This window comes from Scyliorhinus torazame, chromosome 28 (genome assembly GCF_047496885.1).
Source record: "Scyliorhinus torazame isolate Kashiwa2021f chromosome 28, sScyTor2.1, whole genome shotgun sequence".
Classification (NCBI taxonomy): domain Eukaryota; kingdom Metazoa; phylum Chordata; class Chondrichthyes; order Carcharhiniformes; family Scyliorhinidae; genus Scyliorhinus; species Scyliorhinus torazame.
Window position 1 is genome coordinate 38,986,046 of NC_092734.1, and position 26,544 is coordinate 39,012,589.

At 46.0% G+C, this 26,544-nt stretch overlaps 1 protein-coding gene across 1 annotated transcript in view; it reads left to right on the top strand.

The window, feature by feature from the left end:
* tm9sf3 (transmembrane 9 superfamily member 3) overlaps nt 1-26,544 on the top strand; it is a 151,892-nt gene that overhangs the window by 70,013 nt on the left and 55,335 nt on the right. Inside the window, exons 6-8 of the mRNA XM_072491867.1 lie at nt 1,961-2,092; nt 21,293-21,459; nt 26,366-26,460. Coding sequence (XP_072347968.1) covers nt 1,961-2,092; nt 21,293-21,459; nt 26,366-26,460 — 394 coding nt within the window. The remainder of the gene's footprint in view (nt 1-1,960; nt 2,093-21,292; nt 21,460-26,365; nt 26,461-26,544) is intronic.

Genomic DNA, 26,544 nt, shown 5'->3' on the forward strand with positions numbered 1-26,544 from the left:
GGCCAAAGGGCCTGTCTCCATTCCGTAGATTCTATGATTTATAAACACGCCAAGGTCCCTATGTTTCTCAGAACTTCCCGGTGTCAGGCCATTCATTGAATGTTTCCTTGTCACATGACTCCTTCCAAAGTGTATCAACTCTCACTTTTCAGGGTTAAATTCCATCAGCCAGTTATCCGCCCATTTAACCATCCTGTCTATATCTTCCTGTAACGCAAGTCACTCAACCTCACTTTTAACCACCCGGCCAATCTTTGTGTCATCTGCAAACTTACTGATCCACATAGTCATCTTATGTCATTTATCTAAATGACAAACAATAGTGGGCCCAGCACAGATCCCTGTGGTACGCCACTGGTCACTGGATTCTAGGCACTAAAGCAGCCGTTTGTCATCACCCTCCGACTCCTACAGCTGAGCCAATTTTGAATCCACCTTCTCAAGTTACCCGGTATCCCATGTGCATTTGCCGCCTTATTAAGCATCCCATGTGGAGCCTTGTCAAAGGCTTTGCTGAAACCCATGTAAACTACATCAACTGCACTACCCTCATCTACACACCTGGTCACATGCCAATGTTACTGTAATTTTTAATGATTGGTCTCCTGTTGCATTGCCTGAGGTTGTGATTGATGTGGTGAAAGATTTGCATTTGTATAGCACCTTTCACATCCTCAGGGCACCCCAAAATGTTTTGCAGCTAATGAGCTCTTGAAGTGGAGTCATTGCTGTAGTGTTGGAAATACAACATCCAGTTTTTAGATGGCAAGCTCCCACAAACGGGATAATCAGTCATCATCAGCTGATGACGGATAAATATTGGGAGGACGATGGGGATAACTCATCTCTACTTGAGGTAGTGCCATGGGACCATCTTGCGTCCAACAGAGAGCAGTTTAACGTCTCGTCTGGAAGGTGGCCCCTCTGACAGTGCAGCAGCCTTTCACTGAAGTGGAGTGTCAGTCCAGACTTTTAAGCTCGAGTCTCGGATAGGAGACTTAAAGTCGCAGCCTTCTGACTGAGGCGGGAATGCTACAAGTGAGCCAAGGCTGATGGCGTAAGTGGACAAGAGTTGAGGTTACCCAGAATTCAGTTTACAGGTGCAATATAATCTAGGATGAAAACTATCTACACCTTTGAATGTTGATCAGCTCTTGTCCTATGGGCTTTGTCATAGTTAGCGTACTTTATAGTTGAGTCAATGACCAGCTGCTTAGACGTATAAATGATAAAGCGTAATCAGAGTGTTGAGAAATCATAAGCCAGAAGTCCTGAATGCATTGGGGCCCTCCTTTTCTAAACAATGGCCAGGACTTAAAAAGAGCGCTGAACTGGAAACACTTTCATTGCATGGTAAAGTTGATGCAGTGATTTTCAGTTGACTCAAGTTCATGCTGGACAATAAATGTTCTTGTTCTCGATTAATCAATCTTCTCCAATCTGGTAGTTGGTCAACATTTGTCCAATGTAGCTGCAGCTTGTTATGAGTCATGTTAGGAGTTCATGTTGTTTCCGATAAAATAAATGAGATCAATTAATAGTTATGGTTAGTTCTAATATATATTTTTTTTAAATGCTGTTATCATTTTTCTTCGCCTTCCAATGTATTGTTTCCCAATGTTGTCCACTTTCCTTCTCCGAAAGGTGTTGACTTCTCGTCGGTTTTGACTACATGGGTGCTGCTTGCCCCCCCTGTACTTGACCTCTTGTGAGTCATGCTGTTTAATCACGATGGGTATCATTGCTGACCCTGCCCTAGTCCTTGCCCAATGTTCATATCAGTTTCCCGACGGCTCGAACCACAGTGCCATGTTGCTTCTGTTGGAGCTTATTTTATTGAACATTGGTTTGCCACAGGGAATTTGTGTTTCAGTTATAGGATATAACTTTGCATGCCAAAACTGTAAAGTGAAATTAATGTGCAAATTCTTAAGATGCCACGTTTTTTTCCCGCTGATAGATTCACTGGTTTTCTATCTTCAACTCCTTCATGATGGTGATTTTCCTTGTGGGATTGGTTTCCATGATTTTAATGCGCACATTAAGAAAGGATTATGCCAGGTACAGCAAGGAAGAAGAAATGGATGACATGGTAAGGATCTGCCCTTTAATCATGGCCATTTTTGCAATTACTTTTCAGAATGATGATTGGCTTCTCTTGGGATAAGCTTGAGGTGCCTGAGAAGTATGAAGCAGACATGCCTGGTAGCTTTAACTCCTGCACAGTGTATCTGAATGAGCACGTGCACAACCTCTGCCTGTGTTGTTTCATGTTTTGTGAAATTTGTCATTATTGTGTCACTGACAATTGGTTCTAGGTGACCTTAACCACTTGATTTTCTTTTTATTAAAAAAATATTTTATTAAGACAGTTATAATTTTATGACAATAAACAGTACAAATATAAACATAGTGCAAAAAACATCTCTCCATCTCTCACTAATCCCGCCCACCCTAAACACAAAGTAGGCCCCCCCCCCCCCCCCTCCCTTATTGCCTCCGCTGACGGTTTAGTTTTCCCCGAAGAAGTCGATAAACGGCTGCCTCCTCAGGACGAACCCGAACATTGACCCTCTCAGGGCGAACTTAATTTTCTCAAGCCTGAGAAACCCAGCCATGTCGCTAACTAAAACCTCTGATTTCGGGGGTTTCGAGTCCTTCCACGCTGACAATACCCGTCTCCGGGCTACCAAGGAGGCAAAGGCCAAAACTTCAGTTTTCTGGCCCTCTGGACTTGATTTTCAATGGTGTATTTGCTCATTGGTTGAGCCGTGGATTTGGCAAACCTGTTACATTTTGAATCGACTGGCACTTTTAATTTGTACGGTAACCTGGCAGCAAATACCATTTCTACAATGCAGAAGGTGGCCATTCGGCCCATTAAGTCTGCACCGACTCTCTGAAGGAGTACCCCTACCCCCGTAACCCCGCCTAACCATTGGACACTAAGGGCAATTTATCATGGCCAATCCACCTAACCTGCACATCTTTGGACTGTGGAACGAACCGGAGCAAACCCACGCAGACACCGGGGGAGACCGTGCAAACTCCACACCAGTCACCCAAGGTCGGAATCGAACCCGGGTCCCTGGCACTGAGGGGTAAGAATCTTCCCAGATTATTTTTCTGGGATTTTGACATCCTTTGGTTGCTGCAACTTTTCTAACAATCGATCGCATAAAATTCTCCCCATTGAGGAATATAAAAAAACCACGGGTGAGGCAGTGTGCCCTTTGTTAAATATAACAAACTGCAATCTATAGAAAGATTTCACACATTCCCAAAAGTTCAAAAGGACAAAAATACAAGGTTGGTTATTAAAGCAGTTTATAGCGAGACAGGTTGCCAGACCTTTACTTTTCCTTATGTAGTAACTTGTTTATTGTTTTTAAATGCTTAATAGTTTAAAACACGAGTTCTGATGTAATGATCTTTTACTTAATAATGAGGCATTAGGATAATCCAAGGAATGAATAATAGACTGACAAAGGTTTCTGTACCTTTGGTATGTCACAATATTTCATCGGATAGTAAGGTCAATGAAAAGCTTTTCCAAGACATAAAATGGGAGCAGCAGTGGACCACAGGTCTCATTGTGTCTGCTCCGCCATTCTTGGCGGAACATGGCTTAAACGGGGAGACCAAAACTGTGCACCGTATTTCCAGTGCGGCCTCACCAAAACTCTGTACAACTGTATCAAGACTTCTTTATTCTTGTACTTCAATTCTGTGCGATAAAGGCAACTTGTCATTTATTTGCCTTTCTAATTGCTTGCTGCACCTGCTTGCTAACTTCCTGTGTTCCTTTTTACAAGCACACCCACCTCGAACAACGATTACAAGTTTTCCATTTTTTTGAAACAAAATTGCTTTTCTATTCCCACGACCAAAGTAAATAATTTCACTCTTCCTCAAGTTATCCTGTATCAGCCATCTTGTTACCCACTCACCTTACCTGTCTACATTCTTCTGCAGCCACTGTCTCCTCCCAACAGCTTCCCTTTCCACCCGCGGTCGCACAGTGGTTAGCACCATTGCTTCATAGTGCCCGAGTCCCAGGTTTGATTCCCGGCTTGGGTCACTGTCTGTGTGGGGTCTGCACTTTCTCCCAGTCGACACATGGGTTTCCTCCGGGTGCTCCGGTTTCTTCCCACAAATATCGAAAGACGTGCTGTTAGGTAATTTGGATATTCTGAATTCTCCCTCTGTGTACCCGAACAGGCACCGGAATGTGGCGACTAGGGGATTTTCACAGTAACTTCATTGCAGTGTTAATGTAAGCCTACTTGTGACACTAATATAGGTAATTATTATTAGTTTGGTACAAGCAGCAAACTTGTACTAATCATACTGTGCTTGTCTAAGTGCATTGTTAAGGCTTCCTTAATAGATTCTAGCATTTTCGCAATGATTGAGTCAGGCTAACTGGCCTATAGTTCACCGTCTCCTCTCTCATTGAAAAATGGTGTAACATTTGCCAATTTCCAATCCAATGGGACTATTCCCGAATCAAAGAAGTTTTGGAATAATCATAGCTAACACATCCACCCTCTCTGTAGCTATCTGTGTTAAAACCCAAGGCATCAGCCCCCAGGGATTTATCAGATTCTCATCCCTTCAGTTTCTCCAATACTTAACTTTGTTGACATTAAGTATCCGCCTATTTCTGGTACGAAGTATGTATCTTTCCCGTGATCAGGTGTTTTTCATGCTTCGCTGCAGACTTGATGGGCCAAAGGGCCTCTTCTGTGATGGATTATTCTGTGATGCTGATTCTGATCAGCTCACGCGGGCAAAGGAAAGCTCCTTGCCACCTACCACCTCTTAGCTGGTTAATGAGGACTCTTCCATGTTAAACACCACATGAATGCAACACTGAGAGAAGCATGGGCACAGACCACTCTGGATGGGATACTTCCAACATGGACCATCATGGGTGGCATGGTAGCACCGCTACTGACCAAACTAGCCAGGTCCTGAAGGGTATAATCTGCCAGACTAGGTCTGCGGTAGGTTTTTGATAGAATCAATACAGGGGGGATGGGAATTACTTTTCCTCATCCTCACCAGTCTCCCTTCCAGAGGTGCATCTGTCTATGACAGTATTGGTAGGAGTGACCAACCCGCAGTCCTTTTGGTATCCGTCACGTTAAGGATACCCTGTACCTCTGCTGAATGTGACAGATTAAGAACAGATCTGGCATCTCTACACTGGGCATCAATGAGGCACTGAGAGCCATCAGCTGGATTGGACTTCATCACTATGTGACCTTGCATATCCCTCACTCCATCAAACAAGGTGACCAGCCCTGGCTCAATGAGGAATGTGGACAAGCATGTCAGGATCAGCACCAAGAATACTTTAAAATTGTCAACCCAGAGAAGCTACAACGCTGCGCTTGCATACATGTGAAACAGTGGAAACAGCTTGCGCTGGACAGAGCTAAGCAACTCTACAGTACACATTAAACGAGCTCCATGAACATCCCCATCCTCAATGATGACAGAGCCCAGCATGTGACAACATTTGCAATCATCTTCAGCCAGAAGTACCAAGTAGATGATTCATCTCCGCCTCCTCGCGAGCTCCCCACCATCACAGAGGGTGGAGCTCAGTAAATCACAGTGTAGTACTAAAGTCCTGTGTTCCAGAATTAGCTGCACCTCTAGCCAAGCTGTTTCAGTACAGCACGGTCATCTACCCAACAAATTGCCTGTTGAAAAAGAGGAAGCCAATTCCAATCCACCAATTTACCCCGCCCCCATCAACCTCTTCTCAATCATCAGCAAAGTGATGGAAAGTGGTGTTGGCAGTAATGTCGAGCAGAGCAGTATTTCCTCTCCAATAACTTGGTCACTTTTGCTCAGTCTTCCAGTACCACTCAGCTCCAGACTCCATTCCCGCCCCGATCCAAACTGAGACTAAAGAACTAAAACCCAGAGGTGAGGCTGATTGCCTTTGACATCAAGCAACATTCAAACTCCCATCGAGGAGCCCTGGCAAAATTTAAGTGCATAAGAAATTGGGGAAACTACTCTCCACTGGTGGGAGTCATGCCATCAAAGGTTTCATAGAATTTACAGTGCAGAAGGAGGCCATTCGGCCCATCGAGTCTGCACCGGCTCTTGGAAAGAGCAGCCTACCCAAGGTCAACACCTCCACCCTATCCCCATAACCCAGTAACCCCACCCAACACTAAGGGCAATTTTGGACACTAAGGGCAATTTATCATTGGCCAATCCACCTAACCTGCACATCTTTGGACTGTGGGAGGAAACCGGAGCACCCGGAGGAAACCCACGCACACATGGGGAGGATGTGCAGACTCCACACAGACAGTGACCCAAGCCGGAATCGAACCTGGGACCCTGGAGCAGTGAAGCGATTGTGCTAACCACAATGGTACCGTGGGAGACCAATCATCTTAACTTAGGACGTTGCTGCTGCTTTACCAGCTCCTCAGGGTAGTGTCCTAGGCTCAACCATCTCCAGCTGCTTCATCAGTAACCTTCCCTCCATCGCAAGGTCATACGTGGGGCTTCATGCTGATGATTGCTAGTGTTCAGTGCAACTCATGACTCCGATAATGCAGCAGATTGTCTGTCTATAGGCTGCGTTGATGGTAGGATTACAGTGCTTTGAGGTTCCTCCTATATGCTGTCCAAATTTCAGCCTCATACAGTAAGGAAGGGATCATGACCAGATGGTAGACAGAGTTGATTTCAGTTTTGATGTTGCACTCAAACACTCGCTTCCATAGATGGCCAAAGGCTGCACCAGCAGATTTCAGGCAATGCTGGATTTATTGTCCGCCTTCTGTGAAAGATAAACTTCCAAGGGAGCACTCTTCATGAATCCTAATTAGTGGAACTGGGACATGTGCATTTGAAGCTTGCTGATGGAGGACTTCGGACATCTAAATGTGAGTGCAAGGCCCATCTTCTCATACGCCTCAGTAAATATGTTGATAATTCTTTGGAGATCCGTTTCCAACACAACTCTTACTGCAGCAGCAGCATACTGGAGCTCAATGACTGAGTGTAGTGGTGGTCTTAGTTTACGTTTGAATCGTCTGAGCTGCACCCCAACAGGGAGCTTGTCTTTTGTTAGATGGAGCATGGCTGCAAGGAAGATCAAAAACATAGTTGGAGCTGTAATGAATCAGTTGTCACGGATCATTGCTCGAATATTATCATGAAATGGGGGAAGATTGGTAACAAATTGGAGGTAATCCATACTTCAGAATCTTCCAGAGTGCCTCACGGCAGAGTCAACATAAGAAATAGGAGCAGGAGGAGGCCATTCAGCTTTTCGAGCTCGCTTCACGGGCAGCACGGTAGCAGTGGTTAGCAAACATTGCTCCAGGGTCCCAGGTTCGATTCCCGGCTTAGGTCACTGTCTGTGCGGAGTCTGCACGTTCTCCCCGTGTCTGCGTGGGTTTCCTCCGGGTGCTTCGGTTTCCCCCCTCAGTCCAAAGATGTGCAGCTTGGGTGGATTGGCCATGATAAATTGCCCTTGGTGTCCAAAATTGCCCTTTGTGTTAGGTCGGTTACTGGGTTATGGGGATAAGGTGTGGGCTTGAATGGTGTGCTCTTTCCAAGAGCTGGTGCAGGCTCGATGGGCCGAATGGCCTCCTGCACTGTAAATTCTATGATTCTATGGCTGATCTGAACACCCATTTTCCTGCACTATTCTGTATCCCTTGATTATAGTGTGCAGACATCTATCGATCTCCGCCTTGAACATACTCAACGGTTGAGCCCCCCACCCTGCTGGGGTAGAGAATTCCAAACGTTTCTTTTTTTTTAAACAAACACTTTATTAAGGCATTTACGGTTTTATAACAAAAAAAAGAAACAAATACAAATGTAAACATAATTCAGTGTGTAACCCCCCCCCCCCCCAAAATAACAATCCCAACCCCCCTCCACAAACTGATCACCTGCTCGCCGCCCCCCCCAAACCGTGCTTCCGTGAGCTGGCCCACCCAGCTAGCCTGATAAACCCCGTCCATGGCGCCAAGCATTCCCCCCCCCCCCCCCCCCCCCCCCCCCGCTCGAACATACATATGCAAAGCATCACGATCCCCAACAAACACAAAGATAACCCGCATACAAAAAGTAGCAACGGCCCCAAGCTTAGTGTAAAACAAGCCATACAAAACCGAAGAGAAAATAAATTTAGCAGCGTAACAAGAACATAACTATGCCCCCAAGTTCATTGTCCTCCCATCGCCTGTCAGTCCCCTATCCTTAAAGTTCATCGCCTCATCTGGCGATCCGAAATACAGTTCCTGGCCCTCATAAGTGACCCGCAAACGCGCTGGGTACAGCATGCCGAACTTCATCCCCTTCTTAAAGTGGGCCGATTTCACCTTTATTGAAACTCGCCTTCTTTTGGCCAGTTCCGCATCCAAGTCCTGGTAAATACGCAGCTTGTTGTCTTCCCATTGCAGCTCCTCGTCTGCCTGGCCCATCTCAAGATCTGTTCCTTGTCCAGGAACCGGTGCATTCGTACCACCATCGCCCTCGGCGACTGATTCCTCAGCGGCTTCCTCACCAGCGCACTGTGCACCCTGTCCACCTCCCAAGGGTCGAGCAAACGCACCTTCCTCCAGCAGCTTGAACATACGCGCCACATATGCTGCTGTGTCCGATTGCTCGCTGCCCTCCGGGAGGCCAACAATTCTCAGGTTCTTGCTGCGCGAACTGTTTTTCAAATCCTCCACATTCTCTTGCAGCCTCTTCTGATGGTCCTTCATCAGCCCCATCTCCACCGCCATTGCGGCTAGCTGGTCATCGTGCTCAGCAACCGCCTCTTCCACCTTCAGGATCGCCTGCCCTGGGCTTCCAATCTCTGCTCCACGCCTTAATTGGATCCAGGTATTCCTTTCTTTGCTGAGCAGCACGGTAGCACTGCGGCTTGACAGCGCCAGGGTCCCAGGTTCGATTCCCCGCTGGGTCACTGTCTGTGTGGAGTCTGCACATCCTCCCCGTGTGTGCGTGGGTTTCCTCCGGGTGCTCCGGTTTCCTCCCACAGTCCAAAGACGTGCAGGTTAGGTCGATTGGCCATGATAAATTGCCCCAAGTGTCCAAAAAGGTTGGGAGAGGTTATTGGGTTATGGGGATAGGGTGGCAGTGAGGGCTTAAGTTGGTCGGTGCAGACTCGATGGGCCGAATGGCCTCCTTCTGCACTGTATGTTCTATGTACCTATGTATCCAAGCTCTCCTGGAGAAAGTCCACCAGCTGCTCTGTTGACCACTGGGCTGCCAATTACGGTCTCTGACCCTCTGCCATATTCTCCTGTGCTACAGACTCCACTCCCTTCTTCGACCAACGATCTCTCCTGTTCAGACCACTTCTGGTCCACAAATCCATACACTGGTGGGGAATCCTTCTCTACTTCACCAGTCTCCTGTTTTGACAATCAAATCTACTGTAAATCAGGGGCAAAGATCCACCACGAGCAGGAGCTACCAAATAAGCAACCACTCGCTCCATGGCCGCCACCAGAAGTGTTTCACGACCCTTTTGAGTGAAGGAATTCCTCCACACCTCAGACCCGCCCTTTATTCTGAGACTGTCCCTGGTTCTAGACCCCACCCCCCAGCCAGGGATCTTTTTCAAGTCAAAGAATTCTATCGGAGTGGTTAATATTCATGAAATTTTCATGTAGATGACCAGCTGTAAACATGTTGGTTTTCTTCTTGATGGCCCAAACCCACGTTGAGATTCGGGGAGTAGCTCTTCAAGTACAAGATGTCGCATCAGAGGCGTTCTTGTAATGAACTTTCCTGCAATGAAAAGCAGGGAGAGATACCTGCTATAATTTCCACCATTGGATTTGTCCCTTTCTTGATGGTTGACACAATCATGGTGCCCTTGAGATCTTTCAGGTCTTCCACTTCATTCTAGATCTGTAGGATGAAGGTATGGAGCCATAATGTTAGTTGGAATTCATTCTTGATCGAAAAGGTTGTCACAATTCTCCCTCCAACAGGCGTTGACAGCTTTCCTTGATCAGCTCTCTCTCTCTCCGATTTCAGACAAGCTGGTCCTCTGTACTTGGGCCATAAATGGACTTTGTGGCAGTGAAAAAGCCACAGATCTCATTCATATCAGTGAGATAGAACATAGAAAAATACAGCACACAACAGGCCCTTCGGCCCACGATGTTATGCCAAACTTTTGTCCTAGATTCAGAACAAATTAATCTACACTCCATCATTCTACTGTAATCCATGTACCTATCTAATAGCCGCTTGAAGGTCCCTAATGTTTCCGACTCAGCTACTTCCACAGGCAGTGCATTCCATGCCCCCACTACTCTCTGGGTAAAGAACCTACCTCTGACATTCCCCCTATATCTTCCACCATTCACCTTAAATTTATGTCCCTTTGTAATGGCTTGTTCCACCCGGGGAAAAAGTCTCCGACTGTCTACTCTATCTATTCCCCTGATCATCTTATAAACCTCTATCAAGTCACCCCTCATCCTTCTCCATTCTAATGAGAAAAGGCCTAGCATCCTAAACCTTTCCTCATAAGACCTACTCTCCATTCCAGACAACATCCTGGTCAATCTCCTTTGCACCTTTTCCAAAGCTTCCACATCCTTCCAAAAATGAGGCGACCAGAACTGCGCACAGTACTCCAAATGTGGCCGTACCAAGGTTTTGTACAGCTGCATCATCACCTCATGGCTCTTAAATTCAATCCCTCTGTTAATGAACGCTAGCCTTCTTCACAGCTCTATCCACTTGAGTGGCAACTTTCAAAGATCTATGAGCATAGACCCCAAGATCTCTCTGCTCCTCCACATTGCCAAAATGGACAACCTCACACTTTTCAGGGTCAAACTCCATCTGCCACTTCTCAGCCCAGCTCTGCATCCTATCTATGTCTCTTTGAACAAAGTAAGAAGTCTTACAACACCAGGTTAAAGTCCAACAGGTTTGTTTCAAACATTTTGAAACAGGCAACGTGTTTGAAACAAACCTGTTGGACTTTAACCTGGTGTTGTAAGACTTCTTACTGTGCTCACCTGTCCAATGCCGGCATCGCCACATCTTTGAACAAAGAACAAAGAAGAACAAAGAAAAATTACAGCACAGGAACAGTCCCTTTGGCCCTTCAAGCCTGTGCCGATCCAGATCCTCGATCTAAAACTGTTGCCTATTTTCGCAGGATCTGTATCCTTCTGCTCCCTGCCCATTCATGTATCTGTCTACATACATCTTAAATGACGCTATCATGCCCGCCTCTACCACCTCCGCCGGCAATGCGTTCCAGGCACCCACCACCCTCTGTGTAAAGAACTTTCCACACATATCTCCCTTAAAATTTTCCCCCTCACCTTGAACTCGTGACCCCTAGTAATTGAGTCCCCCACTCTGGGGGAAAAAGCTTCTTGCTATCCACCCTGTCTATACCTCTCATGATTTTGTAGACCTCAATGAGGTCCCCCCTCAACCTCCGTCTTTCTGATGAAAATAATCCTACTCTACTCAACCTCTCTTCATAGCTAGCGCCCTCCATACCAGGTAACATCCTGGTGAACCTCCTCTGCACCTTCTCCAAAGCATCCACATCCTTTTGGTAATGTGGCGACCAGAACTGTACGCAGTATTCCAAATGTGGCCGAACCAAAGTCTTATACAACTGTAACATGACCTGCCAACTCTTGTACTCAATACCCTTTCCGATGAAGGAAAGCATGCCGTATGCCTTCTTGACCACTCTAGCGACCTGCGCAGCCACCTTCAGGGTACAATGGACCTGAACACCCAGATCTCTCTGTTTATCAATTTTCCCCAGGGCTTTTCCTTTTACCGTATAGTTCGCTCTTGAATTGGATCTTCCAAAATGCATCACCTCACATTTGCCCGGATTGAACTCCATCTACCATTTCTCCGCCCAACTCTCCAATCTAACTATATTCTGCTGTATTCTCTGACAGTCCCCTTCACTATCTGCTACTCCACCAACCTTAGTATCATCTGCAAATTTGCTAATCAGACCACCTATACCTTCCTCCAGATCATTTATGTATTTCACAAACAACAGTGGTCCCAGCACGGATCCCTGTGGAACACCACTGGTCACAGTTCTCCATTTTGAGAAACTCCCTTCCACTACTACTCTCTGTCTCCTGTTGCCCAGCCAGTTCTTTATCCATCTAGCTAGTACACCCTGGACCCCATGAGACTTCACTTTCTCCATCAGCCTACCATGGGGAACCTTATCAAATGCCTTACTGAAGTCCATGTATATGACATCTACAGCCCTTCCCTCACCAATCAACTTTGTCACTTCCTCAAAGAATTCTATTAAGTTGGTAAGACATGACCTTCCCTGCACAAAACCATGTTGCCTATCACTGATGAGCCCATTTTCTTCCAAATGGGAATAGATCCTATCCCTCAGTAACTTCTCCAGCAGCTTCCCTGCCACTGACGTCAGGTTCACCGGTCTATAATTACCTGGATTATCCCTGCTACCCTTCTTAAACAAGGGGACAACATTAGCAATTCTCCAGTCCTCCGGTACCTCACCCGTGTTCAAGAATGCTGCAAAGATATCGGTTAAGGCCCCAGCTATTTCCCCTCTCTCTTCCCTCAGTCACCTGGGATAGATCCCATCCGGACCTGGGGACTTGTCCATCTTAATGCCTTTTAGACTACCCAACATATCCTCCCATCTTATGCCGACTTGACCTAGAGTAATCAAACATCTATCCCTAACCTCAACATCCGTCATGTCCCTCTCGTCGATGAATACCGATGCAAAGTACTCGTTAAGAATCTCACCCATTTTCTCTGACTCCACGCATAACTTTCCTCCTTTGTCCTTGAGTGGGCCAACCCTTTCTCTAATTACCCTCTTGCTCCTTATAAAAGAATAAAAGACTTTGGGATTTTCCTTAACCCTGTTTGCTAAAGCCATTTCATGACCCCTTTTAGCCCTCTTGATTCCTCTTTTCAGATTGGTCCTATATTCCCAATATTCTTCCAAAGCTTCGTCTGTCTTCAGTCGTCTAGACCTTGTGTATGCTCCCTTTTGCCTCTTGGCTAGTCTCTCAATTTCACCTGTCATCCATGGTTCCCTAATCTTGCCATTTCTATCCCTCATTTTCACAGGGACGTGTCTGTCCTGCACTCTAATCAACCTCTCTTTAAAAGCCTCCCACATATCAAATGTGGATTTACCTTCAAACAGCTGCTCCCAATCCACATTCCCCAGCTCCTGCTGAATTTTGGTGCAGTTGGCCTTCCCCCAATTTAGCACTCTTCCTTTAGAACCACTCTCGTCTTTGTCCATGCGTATTCTAAAACTTACGGAATTGTGATCACTATTCCCAAAGTAATCCCCGACTGAGACTTCAACCACCTGCCGGGCTCATTCCCCAACACCAGGTCCAGTATGGCCCCTTCCCGAGTTGGATTATTTACATACTGCTCTAGAAAACACTCGTGGATGCTCCTTACAAATTCTGCTCCATCTAGACCTCTGACACTAAGTGTATCCCAGTCAATGTTGGGAAAATTAAAATCTCCTATCGCCACCACCACCACTGTTGCTCCTACATCTTTCCATAATCTGTTTACATATTTGTACCTCTATCTCATGCTTGCTGTTGGGAGGTCTGTAGTACAGCCCCAACATTGTTACAGCACCCTTCCTATTTCTGAGCTCTGCCCATATCGCCTCACTGCTCGAGTCCTCTGTAGTGCCCTCCTTCAGCACAGCTGTGGTATCCTCTCTGACCAGTAATGCAACTCCTCCACCCCTTTTACCTCCCTCTCTATACCACCTGAAGCATCGATATCCTGGGATATTTAGTTGCCAATCATGCCCTTCCCTGAACCAAATCTCAGTAATAGCAATAACATCATACTCCCAGGTACTAATCCAAGCCCTAAGTTCATTTGCCTTACCTACTACACTGCTTGCATTAAAACAAATGCACCTCCGACCACCAGTCCCTTTGCGTTCATCATCTGCTCCCTGCCTACTCTTCCCCTTAGTCACACTGACTTCATGATTTAGTTCCTTACAGGCTTTAGTTACTACCTCCTTACTGTCCACTAACCTCTTCATTTGGTTCCCATCCCCCTGCCATATTAGTTTAAACCCTCTCCAACAGCGTTAGCAAAAGCACCCCCAAGGACATTGGTTCCAGTCCGGCCCAGGTGTGGACTGTCCAATTTGTAGTAGTCCCACCTCCCCCAGAACCGGTCCCAATGTCCCAAAACTCTGAACCCCCTCCCTCCTGTACCATCTCTCAAGCCACGCATTCACCCTGCCTATTCTTTCATTTCTACTCTGACTACCATGTGGCACTGGTAGCAATCCTGAGGTCCGACTTTTTAACTTGGCTCCGAACTCTCTCAATTCTGCTTGTAGGACCTCATCCCGTTTTTAATCTATATCATCGGTGCCTATATGCACCACAACAACTGGCTGTTCACCCTCCCCCTTCAGAATGTTCCGTGCAACCAATCTGAGACATTCCTGACCCGTGCACCTGCGAGGCAACATACCATTCAGGAGTCTCGTTTTCGACCACAGAACCGCCTATCTACACCCCTTACAATTGAATCCCCTATGACTATAGCCCTTCCACTCTTTTTCCCGCCCTTCTATACAGCAGAGCCAGCCACTTTGCAGCCGACAACAGCCCTCTTCACTATCCACAACTCCACCAATCTTCGTCTCGTCTGCAAATTTACTGACCCACCCTCATCCAAGTCATTAATGAAAATCACAAACAGCAGAGGGCCCAGAACTGATCCCTGCGGTACGCCACTGGTAATTGGGCTCCAGGCTGAATTTTTGCCATCCACCACCACTCTCTGATTTCTATTGGTTAGCCAGTTCGCTATCCAACTGGCCAAATTTCCCACTATCCCATGCCTCCTTACATTCTGCGTAAGCCTACCATGGGGAACCTTATCCAATGCCTTACTAAAATCCATATACAATACATCCACTACTTTACCTTCATCCACACGCTTGGTCACCTCAAAGAATTCAATAAGACTTGTGAGGCAAGACTTGCCCCTCTCAAATCCGTGCTGACTATCCCTAATCAAGCAGTGTCTTTCCAGATGCTCAGAAATCCTATCCCTCAGTACCCTTTCCATTACTTTGCCTACCGCTGAAGTAAGACTAACTGGCCTGTAATTCCCAGGGTTATCCCTATTCCCTTTTTTGAACAGGGGCACGACATTCGCCACTCTCCAATCCCCTCGTACCACCCCTGTTGACAGTGAGGACGAAAAGATCATTGCCAATGGCTCTGCAATTTCATCTCTTGCTTCCCATAGAATCCTTGGATATATCCCGTCAGGCCCGGGGGACTTGTCTATCCTCCAGTTTTTCAAAATGCCCAACACATCTTCCTTCCTAACCAGTATCTCCTCGAGCTTGCCAGTCTGTTTCACACTGTCCTCTCTAACAATATGGCCCCTCTCATTCGTAAATACTGAAGAAATGTACTCGTTTAAGACCTCCTATCTCTTCAGACTCCATACACAATCTCCCGCTACTGTCCTTGATCGGACCGACCCTCGCTCTAGTCATTCTCATATTTCTCACATGTGTAAAAGGCCTTGGGGATTTCCTTGATCCTACCCGCCAAAGATTGTTCATGCCCTCTCTTAGCTCTCCTAATCCCTTTCTTCACTCTCCTAATCCCTTTCTTCAGTTCCCTCCTGGCTATTTTGTATCCCTCCAGCGCCCTGTCTGAACCTTGTTTCCTCAGCCTTACATAAGCATCCTCCTTCTTCTTAACAAGACATTCAACCTTTCTTGTCAACCATGGTTCCCTCACTCGACCATCTCTTCCCTGCCTGACAGGGGCATACATATCAAGGACACGTAGTATCTGTTCCATGAACAAGTTCCACATTTCAATTGTGTCCTTCCCTGACAGCCTATGTTCCCAACTTATGCACTTCAGTTCTTGTCTGACAGCATCATATTTACCCCCCCCCCCAATTGTAAACCTTGCCCTGTTGCACGTACCTATTCCTCTCCATTACTAAAGTGAAAGTTGCCGAATTGTGGTCACTATCTCCAAAATGCTCCCCCACTAACTCTATCACTTGTCCTGGTTAATTACCAAGTACCAAATCCAATATGGTTGGATGATGAATCTTTTTTTCCCTGTCTACCCACCACAGGCGCGTCATGTCGAGGGTACACCTTTGTCCCTCTGCTTGTTGCTCAGCCAGTTTCTTTTCCTTTGGGTCAGCCAGAAAGCCTTGCGATCAATCAGTTTGTTGATATCCTGATCATTTTCATCAAAGGGCTGTACAGTAGCACAGTGGTTAGCACAGTGGTTAGCATGGTTACTTCACGGCTCCAGGGCCCCAGGTTCGATTCCTGGCTTCGGTCACTGTGCGGAGTCTGTACGTTCTCCCCGTGTCTGCGTGGTTTTCCTCCGGGTGCTCCGGTTTCCTCCCACAGTCTAAAGATGTGCAGGTTAGGTGGATTGGCCATGATAAATTGCCCTCAGTGTCCAAAAGATTGGGGGGGGGGGTTACTGGGTAATGGGGATAGGGTGGAGGCGTGGGCTTAAGTGGGGTGCTCTGTCCAAGGACCGGTGCAGACTCGATGGGCCGACTGCCCTCCTGCACTGTGGCCTCCTGCACTGTAAATTCTATGATTCAAACCAATCCTGACTTTCCTTTTTAAAAAATAAATTTAGAGTACCCAATTCATTTTTTACAATCAACGGGCAATTTAGCGTGGCCAATCCACCTACACTGCACCTCTTTGGGCTGTGGGAGTGAAACCCACGCAAACACTGGAGAATGTGCAAACTCCACACGGGCAGTGACCCAGAGCCGGGATCGAACCTGGGACCTCGGCGCCGTGAGGCAGCAGCGCTAACAACTGCACCACCGTGCTGCCCTTCCTGACATTTCCTAACAGAAGATCCCAGTGTCTCTCCACAGGCATTGATAATATTGGCCGTAAGGACATCCCAAGCACTGAGGGACACACTTCTGCTTTTCATTGAAGTTTGGAAGTTTTTACCTCGGACATTACTAAAATCGGTCTCTCTTGATTGGATCGTTCAGAGCTTCGCTGCATCTCTTCTGTTGCACCCCTCGTTTTGGTGCCGGTATGATGGGCTTAATTCAATGAATAAGTCAGATCGGTCCATCGGCCCCTGTCATTTTCTGGAAATGCAAACATCTTTGAGAAGTGAGCATAGTGGATCCTGAAAAGGGCTGCTCAGTCACAGCTGCTGAAAAGATTTCTATGGTTCTACTTATTGCCCAGTATCTGCGATGAGGAGGTGGACTTTAGAACCCACCTGGGTGCGTATACGTGCATAAGTCATTGAAGGGGGTCATTGATAGGTCGAGAGCAGTTAATAAATCATAAGAGTTTCCTGGGCTTTATTAATTGGTGCATAGAGTAAAGAGCAAGACCTTTAATTGAACCTTTGTAAGACATTAGTTTGGCCTCAGATGGAGTATTGCATCCAGTTCTGGGTGCTGTGTCATTGAATTTCTACAGTGCAGAAGGAGGCCATTTGCCTCATCGAGTCTGCACCGACCCTCTGGAAAAAGTACCCGACCTAGACCCACATCCCCACCCTATCCTCAACTCCACCTAACCTACAGATCTTTGGCCACAAAGGGGCAATTCATCATGGCCAATCCACCTAACCAAACTTGCCCAGGAATCTCATTGTTTCCCATTTGATTTTGGGAGTGGGAAAGTCCGTCACTGCCCTTACTTCAGCCGTTCTGGGCATCACTTGCCCCTGTCCCACCACATGCCCTAAATAGGTGACTTTAGCCGTGGCAAAACGTCACTTTTGGCCAAATTGATTACTAGCCTGGCCAACTCCATTGGAACCATAGAATAGAACCCCGACATTGCGGAAGGAGGCCATTTGGCCTATCGTGACTGCACCGACCCAGCTCGGCCCACTCCCCCACCCTCTTCCCATAACCCCACCTAACCTGAAACCCGCGGACACTAAGGGGCAATTTTTTATCATGGACAATCTAGCTAACCACATCTTTAGATTGTGGGAGGAAACCGGAGCACCCGGAGGAAACCCACACAGACACGGGGAGGAAGTGCAAACTCACCGCCACCGATGTCAGAATTGAACCCGGGTCCCTGACACTGAGGCAGCTGTGCTCATCAAGGTGCTGCCCCTGTACTTTAGGAAAGATGTGAAGGCACTGGATGGAGTGCAGAAAGATTCATGAGAATGGTTCTCTGGATGCAAAACTTCAGTTATGGATGTAGGTTGGAGAATCTGGGACTGTTTTCCTTGGAGAAGAGAACGCCTTGGAAAAGCTTTATCACGCAGCGAGTTAGGGTCTGGGATATTCTGCCTGTGAGTGTGGTGGAGGCAGGTTCAATTGAGGCATTCAAAAGAGAATTAAACTTAGTTGAAAGGAAGAATGTGCAGGGTTTCGGGGTAAATGTGTCTTGTGAGAGTACCTTTAAGAAATGTACCTTTAAGAAATGGGTGTTCATCAGTGATGTCAGAGAGTGGGTGGAGCTGGGCTGTCTGTCAGCTTTTTACTTTTGTTTTAGGCTGTTTGCTGCAGGGTGTGTTTTAGGTTCGTTTTCAGAGCTGGATAGCTGCAGTCACAGCCAGAAGGGGTATTAGTCTCTCTCTCGCTAATCTAAAAACTGTAAATCGATCCTTTGGTGATTAAAAACTAATAACTGCTGTCAGTAGTGACTTTCACCTGATGTGCTTCTGTTAAAAGTTTTTTTTTTAAAAAGTCTTATGGATGTTAAATGGACAGCTTATGGATTACTTAGTGTTGTAGTCTTTGGGGGGTGTATTTGAATTAATGGTTGCTAAGATGTTCATTATGTTTTAAAAAGGTTAACTTGAGTTCATAGAATAAGCATTGTTTTGCTTTAAAAAATACTTTTCCAGTTCTGCTGTCCCACACCTGTAGAGTGGGCCGTGTGCTCCCCATACCACAATCTATTAAACGTTGTGGGTCAGGCGAACTCCATGATCCACTTTGGGATTCTCTAAACCCTGGCCCATAACAAATGGCACCAACTAAATAGCTGATTTGGAGAGGCGGTGGAGACGTAATGGACAGATGGCCTGTAATAATTCTGAGATTTGCAGCATTTAAGCTGTTTTTCAATTTTGCACTTTTGAGTTACAATTCTCAAAGATCAGAATATTCTTACTGTGCAACCTATGCACCTGCAGCAATATTGTATATTCGATTTACATCAAACAAAAGTTCTTATGATGGGCGGCACGGTAGCACAGTGGTTAGCACTGTCGCATCACAGCGCCAGGGTCCCAGGTTCGATTCCAGGTTTGGGTCAATGTACGGAGTCTACACGTTCTCCCTGTGTCTGCTTGGGTTTCCTCTGGTGCTCCGGTTTCCTCCCACAAATCCCGAAAGATGTTCTGTTAGGTAATTTGGACATTCTGAATTCTCCCTCTTGTGTACCCGAGCAGGTGGCGGAATGTGGCGACTAGGGGCTTTTGAAAAATGAAAATGAAAATCGCTTATTGTCACAAGTAGGTTTCAAATGAAGTTACTGTGAAAAGCCCCTAGTCGCCACATTCCGGCGCCTATTCGGGGAGGCTGTTACAGTAATTTCATTGCAGTGTTAATGTAAGCCTACTTGTGACAATAAAGATTATATATTTTAAAAATTTGCATCAAAGGCCACTTAAGTTCTTAGACCACTGTCTCAAAGTGGTCTAAGCCTCCGAATGAACTACAAATTTGCTGCAAGCCTGAGCGAGGGAAGTAACCTAACAGTAATCTTGGTGACTTGTGGTGAAGGGTCTGGTTCACAAGCTTTTTCTGACTGTCCTCGTGTTGTCTGTGCCAGCCCAGCATGAGCATGATTTCTGGAGATCAAGGCCCAATTGTGGCCCATCAGACTCGAGCCTTCGTTCATAAGACACAGGAGCAGAATTAGGCCACTCGGCCCATCGAGTCTGCTCCGCCATTCAATCATGGCTGATATTTTTCTCATCCCCATTTTCATGCCTTCTCCCCATAACCCCTGATCCCCTTATTAATCAAGAACCTATCTATCTCTGTCTTAAAGACACTCGGTGATTTGGCCTCCACAGCCTTCTGCGGCAAAGAGTTCCACAGATTCACCACCCTCTGGCTGAAGAAATTCCTCCATCTCTGTTTTAAAGGATCGTCCCTTTAGTCTGAGATGGTGTCCTCTGGTTCTAGTATTTCTTACAAGTCTACATCTACTCTATCCAGGCCTCGTAGTATCTTGCAAGTTTCAATAAGATCCCCCTCATTCTTCTAAACTCCAACGAGTACAGACCCAGAGTCCTCAACCGTTCCTCATACGACAAGCTCTTCATTCCAGGCATCATTCTTGTGAACCTCCTCTGGACCCTATCCAAGATCAGCACATCCTTCCTTCGATAAGGGGCCCAAGATTGCTCACAAAATTCCAAATGGGGTCTGACCAGAGCCTTATACAGCCTCAACAATACATCCCTGCTCTTGTATTCTAGCCCTCTCGACATGAATGCTAACATTGCATTTGCCTGAATCTGCACGTTAACCTTAAGAGAATCGTGAACAAGGACTCCCAAGTCCCTTTGTGCTTCTGATTTCCTAAGCATCTTCCCATTTCGAAAATAGTCTATGCCTCCATTTCTCCTTCCAAAGTGCATAACCTCACACTTTTCCACATTGTATTTCATTTGCCACTTCATTGCCCACTCTCCTAGCCTGTCCAAATCCTTCTGCAGCCCACCTGCTTCCTTAATACTAACTGCCCGTCTACAGATCTTTGTATCATCTGCAAACTTAGCAACAGTGCCTTCAGTTCCTTCTTCCAGATCATTAATGTATATTGTGAAAAGTTGTGGTCCCAGCACCGATCCCTGAGGCACACCACTAGTCACCGGCTACCATCGTGAATAAGACCCCTTTATCCCCACTCCTGCCAGTCAGGTAATCCTCTATCCATGCCAGGATCCTACCCTTAACACCATGGGCTCTTAACTTATTTAACAGTCTCCTATGCGGCACCTTGCAAAGGCCTTCTGGAAATTTTCTCCTGGTTGCGGGCAATTGAGAAATGTTAAAATGTCCACTTTCAATACTTAAAATAAGTAAAATATTTGATTGCAGGTGCCAAAATGTCACTGACCGCTCTCCAGAAACAACATTTGGACGTTTACAGTTTGTAATGTTACCTGCTTGGACTTTCGCCAAAGTGTTTGCTAACTGGATTGAAGGTTGCACGAGTCTAACCCATAGTGAAATTATATTTTAACAGGACAGAGACCTGGGAGACGAGTATGGGTGGAAACAAGTCCATGGTGATGTATTCAGACCATCTAGTCACCCACTGATATTTTCATCACTGATAGGATCTGGTTGCCAGATATTCTTTGTGTCCTTCATTGTCATTGTAGTGGCAATGGTAGAAGACCTATATACAGAGTAAGTATATATTTACCTATATCGCATGTATTCGTCTTTTATTGTTTTAAATACTAGGTTAGTAAGTGCTTCTGCAAAAGATTGTGTGCAATGCTCTTTTCAGTATGAAAAGTCTAGTCTTTGAGAGTGCTTTTGTATCTACCTTGTTGTGGTGATTGTCTAGTGTGTGATTGTCTCTTGAAATACTTAACCTCACACTTCCCAGGCATGGTTCCAGGTTTGAGCCATAGGTTACCCAGAGCTTGCTGATCTCTGCCTGGGCAGCACTAGGGAATGTGCCAGCTCGATTCCGAAGCTGATAGCTTCGAAGCTGTTTGGAGCTGGAGTGGGAAAAGTGAGCCTTTGCTCTCACTGCACCCTTCAACCTCCCCCTCGCCCATCTGCTAAAGAGTACAACAAGTCGTGTAGAGATGGATTGAGCACCAGCTGTGATGAAATAATGGGCAGGTGGAAAAATTGGAATCAACAGATCCTGTAGAAATATCCTAACAGCCAATTTGTCGGGGAGGAAGAAAAAAGTGATTGGGCTCTGTGTTGTGTCTCTGTGACCTGACCTGCCACACCTTGCTGAGCTCGGAGAGGTTGCTTGTTACTATTTTACAGTCGGGAAACGCAAACGTATTTTTGCAGTTGTCCCTCTTAAGCTGACCTGGTGATTCATTTTCGCTGAGTGCTGAGGGAATTCTTGATACTTCACCCAATTGTTTTCTGATGGAAGAGATACGTGTCTCTCACTTTGTAAGTGGCAAATAACATTCCTGCCACACAACCAGGCAATGATCATCTCCAACAACAACTATAATAATAATAATCGCTTATTGTCACAAGTAGGCTTCAAAGAAGTTACTGTGAAAAGCCCCCTAGTCGCCACATTCCAGCGTCTATTCAGGGAGGCTGGCACAGGAATTGAACCCGCGCTGCTGGCATTGTTCTGCATTGCAAGCCAGCTATTTAGCCCACTGTGCTGAACCAGCCCCAACAGAGAATCTGACCACTCTTGACATTCAATGACACTACCTTCTCTGAATCCACCACCATCCACCTCCTGGGGGTTACCGTTGACCGTAAACTGATCCTGACCAACCATGTAACTACAAGAGCTGGTCGGAAGCTAGGGATTCTGACGAGTAACTAACCTGGTTCCCCAAAGCCTGCCCGAAAGGCACCAACTTGCCTGGATGTGTGCAGCTCCAACAACACACCCATGACGGCCACTTGATCAGCTCCCCATCTACTACCTTTAACACGCCACCAGCACACAGTGGCAGCCATGTTTACCATCTACAGGATGTACTGCAGTAACTGACCAAGCCTCCTTCAACAGCTTCTTCCAGACCAGTTACCTCAGCCAGAAGGACAAGGGCAGCAGACACATGGGTGCCCCGCCATTTTGTAAGTTCCTCTCCAAGCCACGCACCATCCTGGCTACCAATGAGTCAATATCCTGGAAATCACTTACAGCACCATGGGTGTGCTTCCACCAGATGTACTGCAGCTGTTCAAGAAGTCAACTCATCACCTTCAAGGGCAATTAGACACGAGCAAGAAATATTGACCTCCGATACGGTGAAAATAATTTTTAGGAGATGGCATTTAACAGGGTATTTGCAGTGGCGTGCCTCACATCTGAACGGTTCCTGCTCTTCCCAGCAACACTCACTGGATGTGGATGTCATGTCTAAACTATACAGCACTCGGCCCGCCGCACCTCACATAGTAATGTTTTGTACAGACACACAAAGACACATTCAGATGTTGGAAATAGTGTGGAAAGGAACGGAAATTGAGTTGTGAGGAAGCTGTGTCCTGCGTTTTCAAAAGTCTGTCGGGAATTTTATACAGAAGTGGATCGAGATTTTAAAAAGTCGGCAATTTATTAAAGGGGAATAATTTGGTCATAGAAATTAATATCCTTTAGGGTTAGCATGTAAAGTGGATCTAGAGCACTATATTTTACACCAATAATGCTGTAGAAAAAGCATGGAATAGATAAAATATTGCATCTTTCCCATTACCAAAGCTTCAAATGATATTCAATGATATCCAATGTCGAGCAGCTGGCTTTAAACAGATTCCCATGTAGCCCCAGTGATTGTGGTATGTAGCTGATAATTTATGCGATACATATTGTACCATCGAGAGCTGCTTGATCAGCTCCCTGCCTATCCATTCAATGTGCTTCTCACCAAGCTTGGTGTTTGTAATGGGGTATTGATGCTATTTGTTTCCTCTTAGCACTTTAACTTGTACCAAGCTGGTACTAGCAACACTTAGTTGTAGATAGTAAATGATCTGATAAAGATAAATCCAAATTATGCCTTGGCAGCAGGATGGGAGAACACGGACTCAAACTTTTGAAAGATGGATATAAGACTGATATAAGGAAGCTCTTCACACACAGGACTGAGGCAAAATCCATAGACATTTATGAGAGCACTTAAAACTGTACATGAACAAATTCATCTGAAATTTTGTTGTGCTGACCAGGAGTCTAGTCCTTCACATCCTGCCTCCCACCCCTCCTTTTCCGTGCCCCAGGGTCATGAAGGCTGATGTGCTTTGTCTGTAATGCTGTCCTGTTACAAACCTTTTTTTAAAAACAAGTTTCTCTGGGCAGCACGGCAGCACAAGTGATTAGCACTGTGGCTTCACAGCGCCAGGGCCCCAGGTTCGATTCCCTGCTGGGTCACTGTCTGTGCGGAGTCAGCACGTTCTACCCGTGTCTGCGTGAGTTTCCTCCGGGTGCTCCCACAGTCCAAAGACTTGCGGGTTAGGTGGTTTGGCAGTGATAAATTGCCCTTCGTGACCAGAAAAGGTTAGGAGGGGATAGGGTGGAAGTGAGGGCTTAAGTTGGTCGGTGCAGACTCGATGGGCTGAATGGTCTCCTGCACTGTTATGTTCTCTGTATCTAACTTTGAAGGGATTGTTTGAGAAATGTCTTCCTGTATCCTCCAACAGAGGGCAGCATTAGTACACAAGACCACAGCTTGAATCTTGTGCTCAGCAACAATCTTTACAATGGCAGCAGCTCCTTTGGCCTAGGGCACTAAACTATTAGCCAGGGTTCCCACTCTTGATCACTATCTACTCTGCCTGAAAGTATATGGGTTTGTGCGCGTGTGTACGATTTGGGTGAGAACTTGATCAGTCTTGGCTATCATAGCACCTGTACCAGGCTTCGTGTTCTAGGGCGAGGTGCTGCCAGCATCAAAGAATTGTAGAGAAAGCTTGAAACACTTTTCTGGAATATATTTCGATGGTTCAGCAACATTTTCTGGTGAGTGGTTGAACTGGTCAAGCCAGGCAGGCCTAAGGTTGAAGCCTCGATTGTGCTAAGTTGATTGCCCGCAGTCTAGTGATGCTGCTGCAAGCGGCTTTGGTGCCCCAAGTTAACGGAGGATGAATAGCAGTCATTTTCAGTCTGATTTCCATCCAGTCAATCTGAGCTGGAAATACACTCAATAGATAGGATTTGTTTTGGCTATGATGGCTCCATGTGTTGAATAATCTTTGCTGTTGAGGCAAATATGAAGACTGGCCATCTGGGGGCCTTATATTATCTTATATTAATCTTCCGTTTCCCCTGCTTCCTGCATTGTACTTGGGGATGTTCTGGAAGTAAGAATGTCTGGTTGTATGTCAGATTTCTCATCTTTCGGATGAACTGGAACATTAGGAGCCAGCATTTTCATATAGATGAACAAGGAGGTGATGTTTCGCACATCAACGTCCCATCAACAATAGTGAGGTAAATTACCAAATAAGCAAGTTGCAACTCTTGGTGATTCAGATGCCACTGAATAACTAGCAGGATTAATGTCACTTTATGTAATTTGGTAAGAGGTGATTCAGTAGCGTCCCCACCTCTGGGCCAGAGAAGTCCTGGGTTCGAGACCCACTTCAAGATTAATGGCTACAGAAGGTGTGTTCAGAAAGTGGCCAAACAAACTGATCATCAGCCTGTCAGCCCATCCAGAAGGCAACGGCATTCCACTGCAGGAGTTTGCCAAGCATAATCACGGACCGATCCAATAGGAAACATCCATAGTCGCCAACACCCTCTTGAGGACACGATACCTGCAGGAAGTGTAAGAGATGCATCTTCCAATGATAAAGGCGATTGAGATTGATGAAAGCTTAAACCAAAACATGTGACCTGCAAGCCATGCGCTTTGTTTTTCTTGGAAGCTGCAACGTTGATCCCATTTTGGGTGCACATACGTTCTCTTTGAAATAAAAGATATATTCAGTGAAGGGTGAGAGTTTTTAAATCTGCATTCGTTCGGGTTCAGCAATGATGCAGAATGTTTCCTGCCGGTAACTTGACTCTGGTGGCATTCTCAACTCTGGAGTCCGAAGATTGACAAGCGTTTAGATGACCTCTGGACCGGCTTAGCGACACGTTTACTGCCAGAGATCTTTTAAGTTTTCCAAAGTAATGTGTGGTTTCTGGCACCTACTTTGTCAATTTTCCTTTGTGGATTTACAGAATTAAGGGTTTAGTGGTAAACACTTTGTTTTGGTATGTTTTAAGGTAAGTTGGGCTATTTGTTGCGGCAGAGACTAAAACCGACGTGCGTGACTTGGAGCAAGGAAGAATTCCACAGTTTCTCTGTTCCATACCTGAAGACCAATGCCGTTCTTGCGTTTTTGCATTTTCTCATCGAACGTCATTTGTTTAAAAAATGATAATAGCTCTGTATCAAATGCATTTTCTCTACTGCGAAATCCAGGTGTTTTTTCAGGTGGTTTTATACATATCAAATGGATTCGACAAAGGCCATGAAAGTGAGATTAGATTAGAGAGTTTATGTTCAGGTTCTAAGGAAAGATATTTCATCCTGCAACTGAGAAAATGCCTTTGAATATTTAGTTATGGTCTACTTTCTCTTTTTTTCCATTCCAGGAGAGGGTCAATGCTAAGTACAGCGATATTTGTGTTTGCTGCAACATCGCCACTGAATGGTTACTTTGGAGGAAGCCTGTATGCTCGACAAGGAGGTACTTTGTGCATCTTGATATGTATTTTGTTTTTGTGATCTCTTGCTTCCCTTAGTGTGCTCTGGTCCGGTTCGATTCTGATAT